Source organism: Heterocephalus glaber, unplaced genomic scaffold (genome assembly GCF_053883595.1).
Source record: "Heterocephalus glaber isolate CG9 unplaced genomic scaffold, H.glaber_assembly_v1.0 deba00001564, whole genome shotgun sequence".
Lineage (NCBI taxonomy): Eukaryota > Metazoa > Chordata > Mammalia > Rodentia > Bathyergidae > Heterocephalus > Heterocephalus glaber.
The window spans coordinates 18,779,663-18,800,742 of NW_028258351.1; the positions used below are offsets into that span (position 1 = coordinate 18,779,663).

The 21,080-nt window shown below is 39.7% G+C and overlaps 1 protein-coding gene across 1 annotated transcript; it reads right to left on the reverse strand.

The window, feature by feature from the left end:
• Positions 1-2,187: 2,187 nt before the first annotated feature.
• On the reverse strand, positions 2,188-20,915 carry LOC101725332 (C-type lectin domain family 10 member A). Its single transcript, XM_087191713.1, is given in 10 exon segments — positions 2,188-2,344; positions 2,479-2,585; positions 2,662-2,810; positions 2,905-2,991; positions 3,145-3,216; positions 3,297-3,368; positions 3,469-3,564; positions 4,000-4,113; positions 4,838-4,940; positions 5,890-20,915. Coding segments are annotated over 9 exon segments (915 nt in total). The 5' UTR covers positions 4,899-4,940; positions 5,890-20,915.
• Between the last annotated feature and the right edge of the window lie 165 nt (positions 20,916-21,080).

The following is a 21,080-nucleotide window of genomic DNA, read 5'->3' on the forward strand; positions in this document are numbered from 1 at the left end:
TTTTTTCTTTCTACTATTTAAGTCCCTCAAGACCCACTAAAGTTTTATAAGATTTACTTTTGCCACAGTTGCCAGCTGTTTCTGCCTTCTACAGAATTTGCTGTTTCATCTACTTCACACCATGTATTCAAGTGTCATCATTGTTTTAACCTTGAGAATGAGGCGCAAGGACAAGAATCATTTTTGAACTATAAATGTTTACTTCAGCAGCTCTACTCTTCAGAAGCCAAATGTGACCATGGCACTCAAATTGCTTTCTTGATGCAGCTCCAAGATATTTAATACCTAACAGAGAGTATTTGGGCCCCCCAGTCTGTACTCAGTGCCCGGGACAATCTCGATGACCTGGTCATGGTCAGATGGGTTAAGTCCTTTGAGTGGTCCCCTTGGAATTCTTCACACCAAAGGTGAAGCAGTTGCTCATCTCAAGCTAGAAAGTATTGAAAAGGGATATAGACGTGTATTTAGTCACAAAATCAAACACGAACATATTCTGGCTGAGAACTACTTTTTTCAGATTCCAGTGCTGGCATCATTTATACTTGATGATGGGAAATAGAAGAAAGTAGAAGCAAATATCACACAAATACAGCACCAAAAATTATAGAAGTCCAGAGACTTTGTCCTTAGAGGATACAGAAATATTTGTCTGATGATAAGAATTTCTATCCACTGCTAATAGAGTAATACAGAGATCATATGATATAGAAATGAAGTTTTTCTTTGTTTTTTATAGTATTATAAGTTATATGAAGAGAAAACATCCCTATATGAATATTTGATTGTTAGGCAGTTAGTGTTAAATTGGATTGTAATATTGTTACTGAAGTTAATAGTTAAAAGTAAAGAGAACATTTTATTTTTATATATTTTCCACATTAAAGTTTTTTAAACATTTAAATGCCTTATAGTTAAAATAGAACAACCAAAAAAACCTAGGCCTAACTTTCAACACAATTTATTTAAATAAGCTATAATTGTAGGAGAGTAGCTAGTATATGAATGGGAGGAAATATAGAATTCTGTCTTGAAAATCTTTCTAAGCAGGTTAAAAGATTATATTTTGATACAAGAATTTGAATATTTGCCTTTTATTCTACTTTCATCTTTAACCCTTTTCATATATCAATAAAACAACTCAAACTATAAAAAAAAGAATGCACTTTTGTGGTCATTTCTATTTTATAATGGTAAGAGAATTCCTCCTGTTTTGAATCAGTTAAGGTCTTATTTATGTGCAAACACTTTGTACAAATTTGTTACTAATTCCACAAGCATGCTGGGGGGTAGGGTGGCACCTGCTTGTAATCCCAGCAGCTGGGAATGCAGAGGTAAGAGGATCACATATTTGAGCCCAGTGTGAGCAATTTAGTAGACTTGGATTCAAAATTTAAAAAATAAAAATAAAAAGAGCTGAGGATATAGCTCAGTGGGACAGCCCTGTGTTCAATCACTAGTACCACAGGAATAATAAGCATAATAATCCCAGAAGTATCTGTGAAATCTTAATTGGTGTCTCCACTCCCATTCCTGCTCACTGATTCTATTAAGGTTGGTGTTTCTCTTCCATGGTCCCTGTTGTCCTCAGGCACTTGGTCACTGGGTATTTGTGGCATGTGAAACCTCTCTGTAAATGTGGCTTCTGTTTACTGTGATGAACGCAACAGATGCCATGTGTTTCACTTAAGGTTTTTGAAGCACTCAACAAAGTTCTACGGGATGTTGCTCCCCTAACAATCCTATTTTTCAGCTGAGGTTCAGAGAACAGAATAACTTGCCCAAGCTCGCACACTTGTAAATCACAAAGCCAGGCTCCTCACCAGGCCAGCAGGCCCAAAGCCTATTCAGTTCTCATGATGTCACTTCCTGCCCAAGTCTCCCACCTGTCAACCAGGCCACTGCCTGCTCCAAACCACCAGTAACCAGACAGTGCATAGGTATGCTTCTATTCTTTTTACTCTAAGAAAAAGTTGACAATAATAAGCTGCACACTGTACAAAATAGCATGGATTTCATTCTCCCCACCCCTAAAAATCTCACATTCCTTAGAGATCAACATTTTCTCTCCCCTTAAACTGCTAGTTGAAAAATCCCCAAGAAAGTGAAGGCCCCTAGAAAGGAGGATTCTTAATACTTGATCTTAGCATTTCAAATCATTGAGGAAATAAATTACAGTGAGAGAGGCTCTTAGCTGGCTTGGCTCACCTCTATCTCACAGACCCAGTGGTAGGGCCTCACGCAGGCGTCATCATTCCATCTACCATCACTGGTGAAGTGGGCACAGTCCTCGCCTCCTCCCAGCCCATGCCCATACCAGTCATCTGGCTGCTCTGGACTCCAGTTCCTGTAGACAAGAGAAATGACAAGAAAGTCAGTCTCGGCCCCATCCCCAGGAGTCTCTCTGAACACAGGGCCACAGGCCGGGAAGTAGGAACAGCCCCAGACACAGGACACAGAGATTCTGGCAAACAAACATACGTAAAACCTCTGTCCTGGTCAGATCCACCCACCCATTTCCAGGACCCACTTTTGTCAGTTAGGCCTATCCAGATGTTCCTCTGTCTCGCGTTGCCCTCAATAAATCTCTGGGGAGAGAAGAATAAGATGGTGACCTCTTCCTTAGACCATCCAGCCTTGAATAAGGGCCTGGTGGGTCCTCACCTGCTCCTCCAAGGAGTTCACTATCACCAGGTGGGCATTCTCCATCTGGCAGGACTTGTTAGCCTCAAGCCAGGACTTCCCTGATTGAGAAAACCAGTAGCAGCTGCCCTCATGCTCCATCCAGTTAAGAGGGCAGCAGGTCTTAGAACCTAGGTAGGGAGAGGGAGGGAGAAGGTGTTGAAGTGATGCTCAGTGGGCTGTCAGCTCTAAAGAGAGGCCAGGCACACCCTTATCGCTCCTCACCATTGCTCTTGAGCTCAACCAGCTGGCAAGACAGGGACAGCAGGTCTTTTATCAGCTTCTGGACTTGCATGAGCATTTGAGATTGATCTGGGACAGAAACAGATGTGAGTGGGAACCATGCTCTATGTGTGGCCTTGCTCAGTGAGCTCCTACCCCTCATGCACCTTGCACAGGACACAGTCCAGAAAACATGTGCTCCCACAAATACCACGCCGAAGTGCAGGGGAACAGCCATCTGACCTGCTTTGAACTCCTGCTCCTTTTTCTGCAGAGTTTCCTCCAGAGAATTCACTTTATCCTTCAAGCTATGGCCTGGAGAGGAGGGGGCTCAGCACCAGGAAGTTGTTCCCCTACATACCCACCCCTGCACTATGGAGACAAGGGTCTCTCACCTGCTTGCAGTTCCTGCCTGTGATCTTCCACCTCTGCTTTAAGAGAATTTATGCTTTCTTGCAATGTGCCATCTGGAGGACAAAGGGACTCAAGCTCATGAGGCAGACCCCTGCCCTGCTGCTCCTCATCCAGACCCACCTCATCCCAGTGCCCCTTTCAAGTTTGGCTCACAGTTGGAAGTCAGTCACTGGATGTCAGCCTCGTGGTCTGAGGTGAAGTTGCTGAAATTTGTACTCAAGGTAACCAGGTCTTTCTGTATGTTAGAACCTGATGAAGTGGAGGCAGTAATCAGAGATAAGATTTATCAGGTCCTCATTTTACACATAGTTTCCTTTGGTCCTTACACTGACCCAGTGGAAATGGTACAGGCCTTGTTGTTATCCAGAATTGCACACAGAGACACTAAGGCTTAGGAGGTGATGTAATTAGACAACATGGCCCAACTAATAAGTGACATGACCACCAGCCATCCAAATCATGGGTCCTTCACTATTTCCATCACTATCCCCACCTCTCTTATCAACTGTCTCATTACAGCCCCTCTGGCTGCTAGGCTGCTGATAGCAGTGCCACTGTCATGTTATCCCATAACTATCCACTGTGCCCATCACTGCTCCTGCCTTGGTTCTCACCATCACCCTAGCACTGCCTCACAACTGCACTCCCATGATTTCTCTCTTCCTGCCCACCCCGGGCACCCACCTTGGTGTCCAATCACACAGATAACCATCAGGAGCAGGAAACTAAGGCCCAGGGAGATCAGGATGAGGTAGGGCCTACAGCAGAAATTCCCCAGTATACTCTGGAGAGGTGGGGCTGAGAGAGAAGAGAGTATCATTACAAGGAGAATCCAGGCTGGGACAGAGTCAGGAGGAAAAGAGAGCCCCAAAGACCCATCTAGGGTTGAAGGCTGAGCCTTGGTTTTGCTGGGATAAGAGCTGAATGAGGAGATTTTGGGGGCGGCAGATTACCAGCCCTTTGACTCCTCCTGGACCAACACAAGTCCTCAGTCACACAGATCTCTCACACCCCTGGAGACTTATGTGCACACCCCTAAATGTGTACATTTATATGTATATGTATAAATGTGTACATTTATATGTATATGTGAGCCATATACATATAAATATACAGAGACAGGGACAGTTGGTGATATCTGAAGTCTTATCATCAGAGCTGGAGGAGACAGCACAAGGATAGAGATAGTTGGGGAGAGACAGGTCCTTAGCAGGTTCACACACATCTGCATGACTGGGCATGCAAATTAATGAGTTTTTCTCCCAAACCCAACTGTGCAAAGCACACCTCTCATCCCCACCCCATAGAGCTCTGGAAAGAAGGTCAATGGAGATCTTCTGTGTCTCTGTCTGTCTGAGGACCTTAAATCCTCTTCACAATGGGCCTTCAGAGGAACTGACCCACTCAGAATTAAGGTCCAAAATTGTACATGGTAGCAGAGCTGACATGACATGACAGCAGATATCCTACCAGACATATTAACAGCGAACTTTAAGAAAGACTGTTTCCTCATTCCTCTTACCTTTTCTAATCCCTGGGTTTTTCTCCTCACTCCCCAACTGCTTCAAGTTTTCATACTCCATGTTCCTTCTTGGACAAACACACAGCCTCTGAGGCTGTCAGAGCTGAAATTAAGAGACCAGAGTCCAGAGTGGAGCAGAACTGGAGCCAAAGAGCAGAGTAGCAGAGTGTAGCTGAGGTCAGAGCAGAGTAAGGTTCTAGTTGAGAATAATCTCCGAATTAGGACTATGATCAAATTGTGCTGGTGTTGGGCCGGGGATTTAGCTCAGTGGTGCCACCTCCTGCCTCGCAAGTGAAAGGTCCTGAGTTCAATCCCTGGCACCAAAAAAAAAAAAAAAAAAAAAAAAGTGCTGGTGTTTGTAGCTGAAGGTAGAAATAGGTCAGGTTTGAACTTCGGGCAGGGGTTGAGTTGAGTAAACTTGGAGCAAAATTTATTGCTATGCCTGAATCTAAACTTGGGCTGGAGCTGAGGTTGTATTATATGTCGGATTGGCATCAGTATTCATGGTAGGTCATGGATGGAGTCAAGTCTAAGCTTGGCACCGAAACTGGAAGCAGAATAGCATTGAGGTGTAATTTTGGGTTGAGGCCGGTATTTAGATTCAAGTTGATTCTGAGGTTGAAGCTGAGGTTGGGTTAAAGAAGGAGCGGAGGTTAGAATTAGGCTTAGGGCTGTGACTAGAATTGGGGTTGAAGATCAGACTACAATTGGGCCAGAAATGAGCCTGAGTTTGAGTTTGAGTTTGTGACTGAGGACTGTGACCACCACAACTCAATCTAGAATATATGAAAGAGAATAGAGTCTCAAGTCTCCACTTGGTAATTAATTTCCACTTTGCCCTCTTATATTTCTTCCAATTACTCCCACCCTTGGGCTGGGAATTTAGCTCAGTGGTTCCACCGCCTGCTTTGCAAGTGCAAGTTCCCAAGTTCGATCCCCGGAACCAAAAAAAACCCAATTGCTCCCACCCAAGACCCAAAGTCTCCCTCTCCCTGCTTCTTCTAACACATTCCCTGTCCCCTTTGTCCCCCTGGCCTCACCAGCCCAGTTACCTGTGGAAAGTGTGAAGGCTGTGACTCTTGGCTTTGTTGTGCAGGCAGGAATGACCAAACGGGGGAAGTGAAGAACTGAATCCTGGACAGTTGAGGCGGGAAGGACCAAAGGAGAACTCACATGCATGACGCAGTCCTGCTGATCTTTGTGTATGAAAAGCAAAGTTCTACAGAATAGGACATCCCTTTTCCTCAATGTGGCACTGTAAATAATGAGAATAGATTGTAACTGGAACACCTGCAGAGATGTGGGAAGGACTGGGTGTGGACCCAGATTTTTTATCAACTTCCTGGGCATGTCTACTCCCCTTCCGCTTTCTTGAAGTTCCCCTGACTTCCTTGTTTTACCATGTGAGGGGAGAGCGGTACCAAAAGGGAAAGTCTATTTTTCTTCTATGCCTTATATCTCCATTCACCTTCTACCTCTGAATTTTCTAGAATTATTGGTGTTGCCATCCTTGACTCCCAGCCCCAGAGGAACCTCCTCATGCTCAATCCTTGCCTGACTCCCTGGCATCTGAGCAGCCTCTGAGGCCTTAACCATCAAGCTCCCCAGCTTGAGATTCATTCTTGTCACTCAAGTCAGGAGGAAAAAGAGCATTAGAGACTAGCATGTCCTGGGCAGGTTAAATCAATAAAAGGCACAAACTTTTACTGAGCATCAAATTTTTGAAGGGAGCTGTTCCAGACATTTTATTTAAATAGCCAATTGATTCTCACAAGCACCTTGGGAGGCATTTTGGATGATGCAAAGGAGATAACCAGGAGTCAAACCCACTGCTGCAGACACCCTGGCCAGGCTGTCTGCAAAGCTATTGTCCTCATGAACTAGATTCCAGGTCATGCTGTGGCCCTGCCAGTTCTCTCAGGACTGCCCTAGGTCCATGCACACATCCCTTTCAAGAGGAAGAAACCCAAGTGTGGACATGTAAAATAAATACATTGTAGAACATTTTTTATATACATGGAAATGTGTTCATCTACTTGCTTTTTTAGAAATTGAACTAAAAATGTATTAAGATCATTTCTCCACCTGAGTTCATGAAAGGTAATGTTCATTTCATCATATATCTCATCATTTATTTATTAAGCATTTCCCTATGGTAAACATGAAGGTTGTCTCCAGTTTGGTTTTGTTTTCTGGTTTTGTTTTTGTTATTTGATAGTTTGATTAGTATATTGTCTGAGTCACCTTCTCATCACTGAGAGACAATACCTGACATCCACAGCTTAAAGGAGGAGAGGTTTATTTTTGCTCACATTTTTAGTCCATCATTGGCTGGCTTCAAGATAGAAACATCATGGTAGAAGGACTAAGGTGGAGGGAAGCTGTTCTCCACATGGAGGCCAAGAAACAGAGAAAGAAGAGAGGAGCTACAGGAACAGCTATGCCCTTCCAGCCTCGTGCTCCCAATGACTTGACTCCAACCAGCCCCTACCTCTAACAGCAAGACAGCTATAGCACCCCAATGATCCAGTCACCTCCAAAAAGCCCTACTTCAGAGCATATGAGAGTTCTGGGCCTCATTCCTGATTTAAACCACAACATAAATGTTGCAGGCTAGTGCTACAGTTTGGATCTAGGATGTTCTTGAATGACCCATCTATTAGATGCTTAACTCCCAGCAGGTCACTACTAGTAGATGGTGGACTCTTTAAAAGGTGGGACCTAAACCCAGTATAGGGGCACATGCCAGTAATCCTGGCTACTGAGAATGCTGTGGCAGGAGGACTGCAAGTTGGAGGCCATCCTGGGCTATATAGCATGTTTAAAGCTGACTTGGACTACATAGTGAGACCTTGTCTCAAAAAAATAAAATAATTTTAAAAGGCTGGGGATGTAGTTCAGTAGCAGAATGATTGCCTAGCATTTGTGAGGCCTTCGGTTCAATCTCCAGTAACAAAGAAAAGAAAGCAAGAAAGCAAAAGTAAGAGTGAAAGAAAGAAAGAAAGAAGGAAGGAAGGAAGGAAGGGAGGGAGAAAGGCCTGGGATTTAGTGTAATGTTTTAGAGGACCATGCCTATGATGTGCTGCTCACCACGAGCCCAAAGCATTTGAGTCAGTCAATCATGGACTGAAACCTCTAAAACTAGGAACCCAAGTAAATCTTTTCTCTTTTTAAGTTGATTATATCTTATTTTTTTATACTGATGGTAAGCTAACACATTGAGTTTTTGGATCCTAATGCTGAAATTGTATTTGGGATATGAGCTAATTATTAGGATCAATATCTAGGAAAGGATGGGGAAATAAGTAAAGCTGGGTAGAGGGAGACCAAACATGACTTTAGCCAGCTCCACAGGGAGTTTTGGAAGCTTGAACAGTGTCATCACAGTAGTTGTCCCAGCTGGCATGTGGGCCATAAAAAGTTCCAATTCTAAACATATCACGAGAGTCAAGTGGACAATATTGCCGATAAATTGCATGAGGGTTTCATTAAAGGTAGTTCTCTTTCTAGTCCCACAAAATAATTTGAAGTTTGAGCATTTCCCATAATTGCTGACTCTCTAGGAAAAATAACCCTGACTTTTGCAGTGCTGATGCCTAAACACATGTCATGACTTTTTGTGAAGATGAAGATCATGGAAGAGAAGTGCTGAGTTCTGCCAGCCAAGGAGACTGGTCAAAACCAGTTAACACTGATGATATTCCAAGGATTTCCCTTGGAATATCTGTTTTGGTGTTTTGCTTGTTACACTTGTCCTACTAAAGGCTGATTCCCTTTCAACCTCTTTATAAGCAGTCTTCTTTCTTTCCTCCATGCTTCTGTCTCCAAGACTTCTTTCATGTTGACAATCACAGTTTCCTTCTTCCACCAACCTGGCCATGATTACTAACCCTCTCCCATCACTTCAGGATTCTTTTTCTCAGTGAGGTGACCCCAAAAGTTCTTTTTTTTTTAGTACCAGGTATTGAACTCAGGACCTTGTGCTTGCAAGGCAGGCAGTGGCACCACTGAGCTAAATCCCCGGCCCCCAGAAGTTCATTTCTACAGGGTTCACATCCTTAGGAGTTCTGTCTATTGAGTTGTCACAAATTTGCCATTGAACATTTTTATTACCAGTCATGGGAATGTTATATGACACCAAATAAGTCTCGTGAATGGCGAATTCAGTCTTCTTTTTGCCCATTATGAGATAACAGACAAATTTTCTTTCTTAATCAAATCAGTCACTCTCAAAAATACAATTGCCTTCATCTCCTTCTCAGTGGTTCAGTATTCTGAGGAGCCCGAATCAGCTAGGAGTCAGTCTCAGCTTCCAACTAAAACAGTCCCTAAGCTGTCCTTCCTGTTGGATGGGTTATTCTCTTGAGCTCTAGAATCAGCCAGTGAGCCCAGATTGTGCAGATGAAAAGCTGAAATTCTTTAAACGGATTATTCAGTATCATGGTGAGGGGAAACACTACCTTCCTCTATCTCTCGACCTTTTCTGACTAACCTATTTCACTTAGTATTATGGTCTCAAGATCCACCCATTTTTCTTATGAATGACTCAAATTTATCCTTTTTTTTGGCTGAGTCATACTCCATTATACATATATACCACATTTTCTTTATCCATTTTCTGTTGATGGGCATAAAGCCTCCTTCCATGATGTGTCTGTTGTAAGCTGTGCTGTTTTATAAACATGGGTATGCATACATCATTCCAACATGATGACTTGAGTTCTTTCAGATACCCAGGAGAGGTATAGCTAGGTCAAATGCAGTTTCTATTTTTAGTTTTTTGAAGAATCTCCATACAGTTTTCCATAGTACTTGCACTAAGTTACATTCCCATCAATGTATGTAGAAGGGTTCGTGGAGTAAGGTGGGATCTGTGTTGTTTTGATCTGCACTTGGTTTTTTTTGGTTTTGGTTTTGGTTTTTTGGTACTGGGGATCAAACTCTGGACCTTGCACTTGCGAGACAGGCAGCAGAACCACTGAGCTAAATCCCTGGCTGATCTGCATTTGTATAATGGTCAAAAATGCTGAATATTTTAATGTATTTACTGGCCACTGTATTCTTTATTCTAGAAGTGTCTATTCATTTCAAATGCCCATCTTTTGATTGGGTCTTTTATTTCAGGGGGTCTAATTTTTTGAGTTCTTTATATATTCTAGATATTAGCCCTCTGTCTGAAAAGTAGCTAATAAAAATTTTTTCTCAGTCTATTGGTTGTCTCTTTACTTTGTTTATTGTTCCCTTTGCTTTGCAGATTTTTATTTTGATATATTGTTGATTCTGGGTATTATTTCTTGTGCAGTTGAGGTTCTGTTCAGGAAATCCTTGCCTATAGCCTATATTTTCAAGAGTTTACCAATTTTTTCTTCAAGCAGACTCAGTGTTTCTGTTTTTTTATATAGGGCTTTGATCCATTTTTATTTGATTTTAATATGTGGTGAGAGATATGGATCAAGATTCATTCTTTTACATGTGGATAACCAGTGTTCCCAATATCATTTCTTAGAGGTCATTTTCTCTCCAGTGCATATTATTGGCCCATTTGTCAAAAATCAGATGGCTGAAGATTCTTGTGGGTTTTCTCCAACCTCTATTCTATTCCATTGGCCAATTTGTCTGTTTTTGTTCCACCACCATGCTGTTTTTAACTACTGTAGCCCTGTAGTATAACTTGAAGTGTAGGATTGTAATACCTCCTGCCTTGTTCTTGTTGCCCAGGATTGCTTTCTGGATCTTTTCTGGTTCCAAATAAATTTTAGAATCATTTTTTTCTAGCTCTGTGAAAATGTCAATGGAATTTTGATGTGAATTGTATTAAATCTATATATCATTTTGGGTAATACAGCCATTTGGATGATATTTAGCTCTACCTATCCAAGAACAAAGCATGTCTTTCCACTTTCTAATGTTCTCTTCAGTCTCTGTTTTTTAGAGCATACACTTTTCATTATATGTGAATTTTATTTCTTTCTTTGTTTTTGGGGGGTTTTTTTGGTACCAGTGATCAAACTCAGGACCTCACACTTGCGAGGCAGGCGGCGGAACCACTCTGCTAAATCCCCGGCCCTACTTTTCATCATAAAGGTGTTCTGCTTCCATGATTAGGTTAATTCCTAGGTATTTAATTTAATTTTTTTGAAGCTACTATAAATAGGATCATTCTCCTACTTTCTTTCTCAGTGGGTTCATTCTGACTACACAGGAAAGCTATTGATTTTTGTGTATTTATTTTGTGTCTTGACATTTTGCTGAATTCATTAGTTCTAAGAGTCTTCTGATGGAGACCTCTGTGTAAAGAACGATGTCATCTTCAAATAAAGATAGTTTGACTTCTTTCCAAATTTAATCTCTTTATTCCTTTCTCTTACCTAATGCACTGGTTAAAGTTTTGAGTACTATGTTGAACAGGATTGGTGAAAGTGGACACTTTTGTCTGGTTTCTGATTTCAGAAGAAATGCTTTTTTTCCCATTTAATATGTTAACAGTGAGTTTGTCATAAATAGCTTTTATCATTTTAAGGTAAGGTTCTTCTATACCAATTTTCATCAAGATTTTTTTTTATCATGAATGGATGTTGCACTTTGTCAAGGGCTTTTTCTGCATCTATTGAGATGATCTGTGATGTTTATGTGGTGCATTGCATTTATTGATTTATGTATGTCAAACTATCTTTGCATCCCTGGGATGAAAACAACTTGATCATGATGTAGGACCTTTGTAATGATTTGTTATATTCTGTTTGCAAGTATTTTGTTGAGGATCTTTGTATCTATGGTCATTAAGGAAACTGGACTGCAGTTTTCTCTTTTTTGTTAAATCCTTGTCTAATTTTTTTTTTTTTGGTACCAGAGATCGAACTCAGGTCTTTGTGCTTGCGCAGCTCCTTATCTAATTTTGATATTAGAGCAATGCTGGTTTCAAGGAATGAGTTTGGCAGTGTCTCTTCCCTTTCAATTTCATGGAGGAGTTTAAAGAGCATTGTCAGTAAATCTTCCCTCAAGTTCTGCTAAAATTCAAGGTGAATCCACTGGATCCAGAACTGTTCTTACTTGGAAGGGGTTTTATTGCTGCTTCCATTTTATTGTTATTATTGGTCTACTCAGGGTTTTTTACTCTGGGTTCAGGTTTAGTAATTGGTATGTGTCTATGAATGTCTCCTTTTCCTCTACATTCTGCAATTTATTGGAATACAGTTTTCAAAGTAATTAGTTTAATCCTCTGAATCTCAGCAATATCATTGTTGATATTTTTCATTTCTATTTGCTTTGATATGAATGCTTTCTTTCCTTCTTTTTGTAAATTTGGCTAAGGATTTGTCTATTTTGTCTATCTTTTCAAAATTCAACTCTATGATTTATTGATTCTTTATATGTTTTTAGTCTCAATTTCATTAATTTCTATTCAATTCTTTATGATTTTTCCTTGTACAGGTTTTGGATGTGAATTTCTCTTATATTTCTAGGAACTTGAAATGCATGATTAGGTTACTTATTTGAGATTACTCTATTTTTCTAATATAGGCATTCACACGTGTAAACTTTCATCTTAGGACTGTTTTTAGTGTCCCATAAATTCTGATATGTTGTACAGCCATTATTGTTTGATTCTAGAAACTTCCAAATGTTTTCTTTGATTTCTTCTGTGACCCATTGATTATTCAAGAGTATATTATTTAATCTCTGTGTGTTTGTGTACTTTCTATGATTTCTTTTTTTTTTTTTTTTTTGGTACCTGGGATTGAACTCGGGTCCTTGCGCTTGCGAGGCAGGCTGCAAAACCACTGAGCTAAATCTCCGGCCCTCTGTGATTTCTTTTGTCATTGATTTCTAGTTTTATTGTGCAATGATCTCATATATACCTGAGATTATTTTTATTTTCTTATATTTATTTAAGTATCATATTTGCCTATTGTGATAATCAAATATTTCCCCTAGATATCTAGAAATAAGATTGCTAGGTAGAAATCTCTATGTTAAAATAAAAAATTGTAAAGATAACTGTACTGCCATATTGACCCATAAAGAATTTATCAATTTTTCTTCTTAACAGTTGTTATGGCTTGTGTCTAGATATACCCCCAAAGCTTCATAGGGTTGTAGGTGGAGCTTCTCAGAGGTATCTGGATCTAGGGTATGTGATGCTGGGATTAAGAGTGTGTGGTTACTAAATTAGTGTACTAATTGATTTGGCACAGTTCTGGGTGTGGATAATGGGAAAGCCTACCTTGGGTGTGAGTGCCACACACCCTGAGGGAGTATAACCTGAATAGAATATAAGGGACAGAAAAAGGGCTGATGCCGTCACTTGCTGCTTTCACTGCCTCGTGCCTTTCACTTTCCATGCCATGAACTGTTTTTTCTCCTCTGTGATGCCCCTCTGCCATGCCACCCTGGCTTCAAGCTAGCCAATTATGCACTGAAATTTCTACCAACTATGAGCCAAAATAAACCTTTTCTTCTTTAACTTTGGGTGTTGAATATTTTGTCTCAGCAATGAGAAAAGTAACTAAGACAACAGTCATATAGAAGGAAACCCTTCTCCAACAAACTTTTAATTCTAGCCAATCAAGGACTATCTTCTCGGCCGGGGATTTTGCTCAGTGGTTTCACCGCCTGCTGCGCAAGTGCAAGGGCTCCAGTTTGATCCCCGGTACCAAAAAAAAAAAGAGAAATATCTTCTGCCTCATTGTTTCAATAAATACTTACCTGTTACCACTGTGGAAAAAACAAAGCTTTGAATTATATTTTAGGTTTGTAAAATGCCAAAATCTCTTTTATTTAATTGAAGTTTACTACAAACACTGCAAGTGGAAGACAGAAATGTGTAATGGCTACTTCAAAACACTATACATACATTAGACATTGCAGCAAGTGTTTAGAGTATGTGAAACAAAAGATTGAGTTTCAAATGCTTAAAAGAAAATTTTAAAACCTTAATTTTAAATTCAATGATAGCTACAGAGATTAACATGCATGCTTTAAGAAAATTACTACTTCCTACATGAGTAATGTTTTATGACTTCTCAGCATTATCTAAATATTTTCCACAAAACCTGATGTTCCTACAAAAAAAGGTTTACATTTCAAATGAGAAAAAGCGGTCACCTGAATAAGACGATGTGATGAGAGAAGTTTACGTCTTTACATCAAATACTAAAATCACTAAAAAGAAATCCATTACACAACAGATTCCAGAGATGAGCCAAATTTAATCTCACTCCTGACATTTTCCCTGACCTGAGTTTGCACAAATACTTTTTTGCTTTTGTTTTACTCACTAGATTATAAATCCAGGTTCTTGGGATAAGGCATTGGTGGTACAATAACATCCATGTTTTAGTCCAGGGGATTTGGTTTCAAGTTTACATTTAATTCCAGTAGACTTTCTTTTATAAATAGACATAGTTCTGATTTCAAATTCTAACTCAAAGACAAGGAGTGTGTGTTTTTCTCTTTCTGTTCAGGGAAAGGTCAGTTCCTCTTCCATGAATTGGAACTTTATTAATTTATCCTTGTATTTCTGTAAACTTTTGCTCTAAATGAGTTGGATCTACTCCTTCAGATCAAAGGAGTCAATAACCTGACTCATTTTAGGTGCACTATATCAACACATGATGTAGCTTTAACATTTTTTACCTGAAAGTCTCTTTTATCATAAAATGTTTCACTTGTGCTACTTTTATTAACATTTGCCTAGAACAGATTTCTCTAATTCTTTTCTCCCAAAGAATTTAAGTAAGACTTTCATTATATATTAAGCTCCTAATTATATTTGTATGTGTTTCTGGATTTTTAATAGGTTCCACTGATTTAACTTTTCTTCTTGTGCTAATATCGTAACTATGGTATTTTCTAACACCAAAAACAAATTCTCTGCAAACATTAGTTGAGTATCCTGTAATTTAATTTAATTCTGACACTATCTACATAGCAAATCCAACAGGCCAAGGGCTCAGTTGCACATGATTGCCCTATTTCAGGTGCCAATCACAAATTCAGGCTACTCACACTTCTGACCAACTGTGTGTAAACTGGGAGATCCCACAACCCTGCCCTTGAGTTCAATAACTTTCTGGAACAGCTCACAAAACCCAGAGAAAAATTTGCTTGCTTTGACCACTTTACTATAATGAATATCATACAGATGAACAGTCAGATGAAAAGGTACAAAGGGTGAGGTGCATAAGGGCCCTGAGGAGAGAAGCTTCTGTCCTATGGAGTTCAGGTCCACCACCCACCTGGCATATGAACATCCTCATCACCCTAAATGCTCATAATATCTCAAAGTTTGAGAGTTTGCCATACAAATTCATCTCCAGCTACCACCCCAGAGATCAGTTGATGAGGCTACGAGTTTCAACCCCTTAATCATTTGTTCTGTCTGGTGAGTATCCCCATACTGAACCTATCTAAGAGTCCCACATTAGGTCTTTCATTACCATTAACTCAGACACAAACCAATCATTATGATTAAAAACCTAAAATACAAAATTGAATAGTGCCATTAACAGCTGGACCTAATTAACACTGTTCCTTACTCTACCCAACAACAGCAGGATACACACTATTTTCAAGTGCATATGTAACTTTCACCAAGCTAACTCTACCTCAGATTATAAAACAAACCTTAGCAAATTTTTTTCCCAGTATCAGGAATCAAACTCAGGACCTTGTGCTTGCCAGGCAGGAGCAGCACCACCGAGCTACATCTCCGGCAAACCTTAGCAAATTTAAACAAACTGAAATTATGCAAAGTATGTCATCAGATAATCATAGAATTAAGCTCAGAATCAATAACAAAAAGAATTTTAAATCCCCAACACTTCAAAAATTAAATGATATATTTCTAAATAATCCATAAGTTGGGCTGGGGATTTAGCTCAGTGGTTTCACTGCCTGCCTTGCAAGCGAAAGGACCCAAGTTCAATCCCCGGTACCGAAAAAAAAAGGAATTCTCTAGCCCTAGGCAGATTAACTAGAAAATTCTATCAAATACTTAAAAATGAAAGAACACCAGTTCTGCACAATTTTTTCCAGAAAGTAGAAAGGAAGGAACACTTCCCACTTCATTTTATTAGGCTAGCATTTTCCCTAACTCTAACACTAACCCAGCAACCCAAAACTCACTTATTTATCACAAAGTGCCAATGCTACAATTAAACCTTAATACTGAGGTTTTGGTTTAGATAAAACAACTTATCCATTGCTCAGCTGCTGGGGTGACTTAGCTAATGTGCTGACAGGGCTCTGCATGTCCACTGCAGCATTGCGTGCCATAGGTTCACCACAACTGTTAACCAAAGATAATACAAGAAAAGCACTGACCAGAAGTCACATGAACATAAACACAAAAATTGTCAACAAAATATTAGCAGCTTGAGTCTAGCGATTTGTAAAAAGGTACAACTAAGTGCAGTTTATGCCAGGACTGCAAGTCTAGCTAAATATTCAGAAACCAATTAATGTAATCTACTATATAGAAATCTATAAAGAAAAACTACATAATTGGATCAACTTGTGCAGAAAAGACTCTAGACAAAATTCAATACCTATTCATGATTTTTTAAATTTTTATTTATATTTTTTTTGGTACCAGGGATCAAACTCAGGACCTTGCACTTGTAAGGCAGGCATGGTGCCACTGAGCTAAATCCCCAGCCCCATTTGTGACTTTTTTTTCTCAGTACACTAGGAATAGAAGGGAGCTTCTTTAACCTGATAAACTGCACCATATACTAATTCACCCTTCACTGTTATTAAGTAGAATTTTTGCATTATTCTTTCCTATATATGCAGCTATATGAACAGTCTTAATTTCAGGTCTCAAAAGTCCAATCCAGACTAAAGCAAAACTTTCATCTCACACTCCATCAAAACTTCAAGCAGTGTTGGCTGGGGATGGATCTGCCATGGGTGGGGCCACAGCAGAAAACTGAAGGCTTTGCTTGGACCCCTTCAGATCCCTTCACCCCTTTCCTGCACACTGACTTCCCCTGTGGGTTTATTTTTAACAGCCAGCATCAATGTTTCTTCATCTGATGAAGGCCCTCATACATCTGGGCACACGGGGAGAAGTATCTTGGGATTCACATTCTCACTGTTAACCGCTGACTGATGTGTGCAGCTCCCTTGTTCCTAATAGGGATAACTCTGAGCTGTGACCTATATCATCCCCATTGCTCTCCTGTGGGACTGAGCTGAAGTTGCATCTACCACCACCACCACCACAGAACTCCATTTAAAACTGATGAAAAGTCTTTCTAATGAATTACTTTTACAAGAACCTTCACCTCACAGTCAGCGTCTATCCTTGCTGGGCCTCCTTCTCTTCCTCACCCTGCTTCCGCACACATTCCACTACCCATTTTTCCTCAGAACACTTTCTAATGAATCACTTTCAAAAGAATTCTCATCTCAGAGTCTGTTCCTCAAGAACCTGGGACACCTGCCGTAGACTGTCCCTCTCCTGGAACACAGGACTCTTTCCCCAGTCTTTTCCTTTTCTCCTCACCGACCCTCAAGGGCAAAGGACAGAATTCAAGGACACAGGCTGGTGCTACTGTGGTGGTTAAGGATTAAAGTGCTCTTCACACCAAGCATCCAACACTGACCTTTCATGAGTCCTCAAGGTGGTGCCTCAGACCCCACTACACCCCTCTGCTCCGAAGCAGGGCCTCATAAAGATGAGGTGCTCTCCAGTTTACACTAGCTTTTACCAGGCTTCTTTCAGCCAAACTCTGCTGTGCAGACCTCCCAGGTAAGGTCAAACCTGACATCTTGGCTTCTAAATTCTCTGACATCCTTGCCCTGCCAAACTACCAAGTGCAGCCTGAATAACTGATGAAAAGGACATGGGTTTGGTCAGGTGTTTGCCTTCAGATTCCCCTGTCGAGAAGCAGAGATAAGTTTATTTCTTTATTTCTCAAAACTCCAGGAGACACATTCACAGCCTCCCCTAAAACTCATTGCCCCTCTCAAGTAGCAGTCCAGGGAGATACCCACAGCTTAGCTACCATCTGCCTGGTAGAGAGATCCTTGACTTGTGCCCTTGGAGATAACCACTGTCTCTGCAAATGGTTCCTTTGGAGAAGCCTTCATCTGTGTGGTGAGGGTGTGTGGAAGCATTCTCCTTCACTGTGCAGAGAAAAAGTTCAATCCCTCACTACACCTAAAAACTCCCTTAAAATAATATTGGTGATTGCTTGTTTTGCCACCTCTTAGTAAGTCCTGCCTCCATGCCTCCAATTCCTGGCAGTTTTAAATATACTGGGACTACCAACAATCATTTTCAGCTTTAGGAATCCAGCCAAATTTCTATAAAAACAGGAAATTTCATGTGGTCATGTCACTTTTCTCGATTCCTTAATTGGGCTTGCCAAGATTCTAGTAATCTTGATAGTCTTTGCGGAAATGAGTTTGTTAAGAGGATGAAAAAACAAGTTATAGACTTGGAGAAAATATTACAGACCACAAATCCAACAAAGACCTGATATCTAAAATATATAAAGAATTCTGAAAACTTAACAATTTAAAAGTCCCAATTAGAAAATGGCAAAAAGCATGAAGTGTTATTTTACTGAAGATAATATGCAGATGGAAAACAAGAACATGAAAAGATAGACATCATTAGCCCCCAAGGAAATGCAAGTTAAAACCACAGCAATGCATCACTATGCACTTTTGAGAACAGCTGAAATTAATATATATCATTGTTGTATATGTCATATATATATATATATATATATATATATATATATATATATATTTCAGCCAGAGGTAGGTGAGAAGTGGACAAATCAGGTCATTAACACATTATTGGCAAGAATATAAAATGGTACAACTCTAGAAAGTGATTTGTCAGTTTCTTCCACAATTAAATGTGCAACAACTATATACATGATCCAGCAATTGCACCCTTGAGCATTTATCCCAGAAAAATTAAAAGTTATGTTCACACAAAACCTTATACATGATTGTTCACAGCAGATTTATTTGCAATAGTGAAAAATTACAAACAACCCAGATGGCCATCAGTGGGTGAATGATTAAACACACTGGTACATTCATACCTCAGAATACAACTCAGCAAAACAAAGGAATGAACTACTGACATATGCAACAACTTAGGGACTCTCCAGAGAATTACACTGAGAGAAAATAAGCCAATCCAAAAGGGTTACCTATTATATGATTCCATTTATATAACATTCCTGAAATTACAAAACTATAGAAGTAGAGAACAGATTTATGGCTGTCAGGTTAGGAACTGGGCAGGTTTATGGGCAGGGTTTGGATGTAGGTATCAATATAAAGGGAATAGGAAAAAGGACCCTGGTGGTTAGAAGTCTTCTGTATCATGACTGTCAATGTTCATATCCTGGTCTTGGTACTGTGCGATATATTTACAAAATTGGAGGGGACTTGGGAAAGGTCATGTAGGATCACTGTGTTGTTTTTTCACTACTGCATGTAAGTCAATTATCTAAACTTTCAAAGTTTTCTTTTTAAAATGAGTTTTAGCTTTATGTATTCTACTAATTCTTGTAATTGTCCATCATTATTAATTTCCTACTACTACTACATTTTGGTTTATGGTTGATTTATAGCATCTTTTAAGTAAGAAACTAGTTTCAGTCTTTAGTTTTTAATAATTAAAAAAACTTGAGGCTGTAGCTTTTCCTGTGAGCCACCTTTGGCTATATCCTATATGTTTTGATATATTTCATTATTTTATACATAACTTTTCCTTTGAATCATAGTACTATGGGGAAATATTTTTTCATTTACAAATAGCTCATCCTTTTTATTAGTTTATATGTAATTTTAATTTAATTGTATCATAACAGGAAAATACAACCTCAAAAATCTCTCCCTTTTTGATAATTATTAAAGATTTTCTTTGATAGATTGTAATAGCAAAATTACTCCTCAAAACACCATGAAAACTAATTTTGTTTTTATTTATGATTGTTGGAAGCTCTCAGCTCTCACAATTTGTTCATCTTTCAGAGGCAATTTTACTTTCTCAAAGCACTGAGAAATGTTGGGAAATTATACAACACCAGGACACGTATAAGTTTATATCTTCCTATAGGAGTCATTTCAATAGCTCAAAAGAACAGGAAGTTGTGCTTAATGGAATTTTCATTTTATTCATTTACTTGTTTTTCCTCCATTAGTATTTGTTATAAATGATAAGCCAATATTTATATATTATGATTAACTGAAGTCTATAATGTACTTGAGTTCACTCTGTTGCACATTTTTATGAGACTTACCAAATGTATGCCATGTATCCACTCTTACAGTGTCATACAGAATGGTTTTATTACCCTCAAATTCTTCTGTGTCCCATCTATTCATCTCTCCCTTGGCAACCACTGATCCTGAACCCCTGGCAACCACTGATCTTATGTCGTATAGTTGGGATCATTCAGTGTGTAGCTTTTGTAGACTGGCTTTTTTAACCTAGCAATGAGCAATACTTGTGGAGGAGAGGTGCTTTGGACATGCTAGACAAGTGTTCTCTCTACCACCAAGCAACATCCCCAGCCTTGGCACTTACTTTTTAAAAAAATTAACATATATTAGTCATACAGACTAGTGGGTTCATTTTGGCATATTTGTCCATGCATATAACATATTTTGATCACTTTCTTCTCCCCATTTCCTCTCCTTCACCCTTCCCCTCACATCCAGATCCCCTTTCTCTTCTCTAATAGTCTCTCTCTTCTACTTTCATGCATCTCTCTTTTTATCTTTTCCCTAGATTCCTTATATGATAGTTGACTTTCTGAGTCTGGCTTGTTTCACTTAACATGAAGATCTCCAGTTCTACCCATTTTCTTGCAAATGACATAATTTCATTCTTCTTTATGACTAAATAATATTTCATTGTGTGGCCTAAATGATCTTAAGAGGGGAAATGTGCCCACTGTGGAAACTGTTGGCAATAGTCTGTGTTGGTGATAGGTCTAAATTTGTTTGGGGTTCAAAAGGGGCAGCCATGCTGAAGGCAGCAGGAAGATGTCATCTACCCAGCCTCCTTCTCTCCAGGCAAATATTTTCCTTTGAGGGTAGAGGTTGGGGGGGGGGGTTTCCCTGCAACCCAGTTTGGGGAGAGCCACAGCTGCAGGGAAAGCCCCTCTGGCATTCCAGGTAACCCCTCCAGCTCTTAGAAGTTTCAGCCACTGAGTGTTTGTGCTCCAAGCCTCTTTCCTCCATCCCTTACGGATGTACCTAG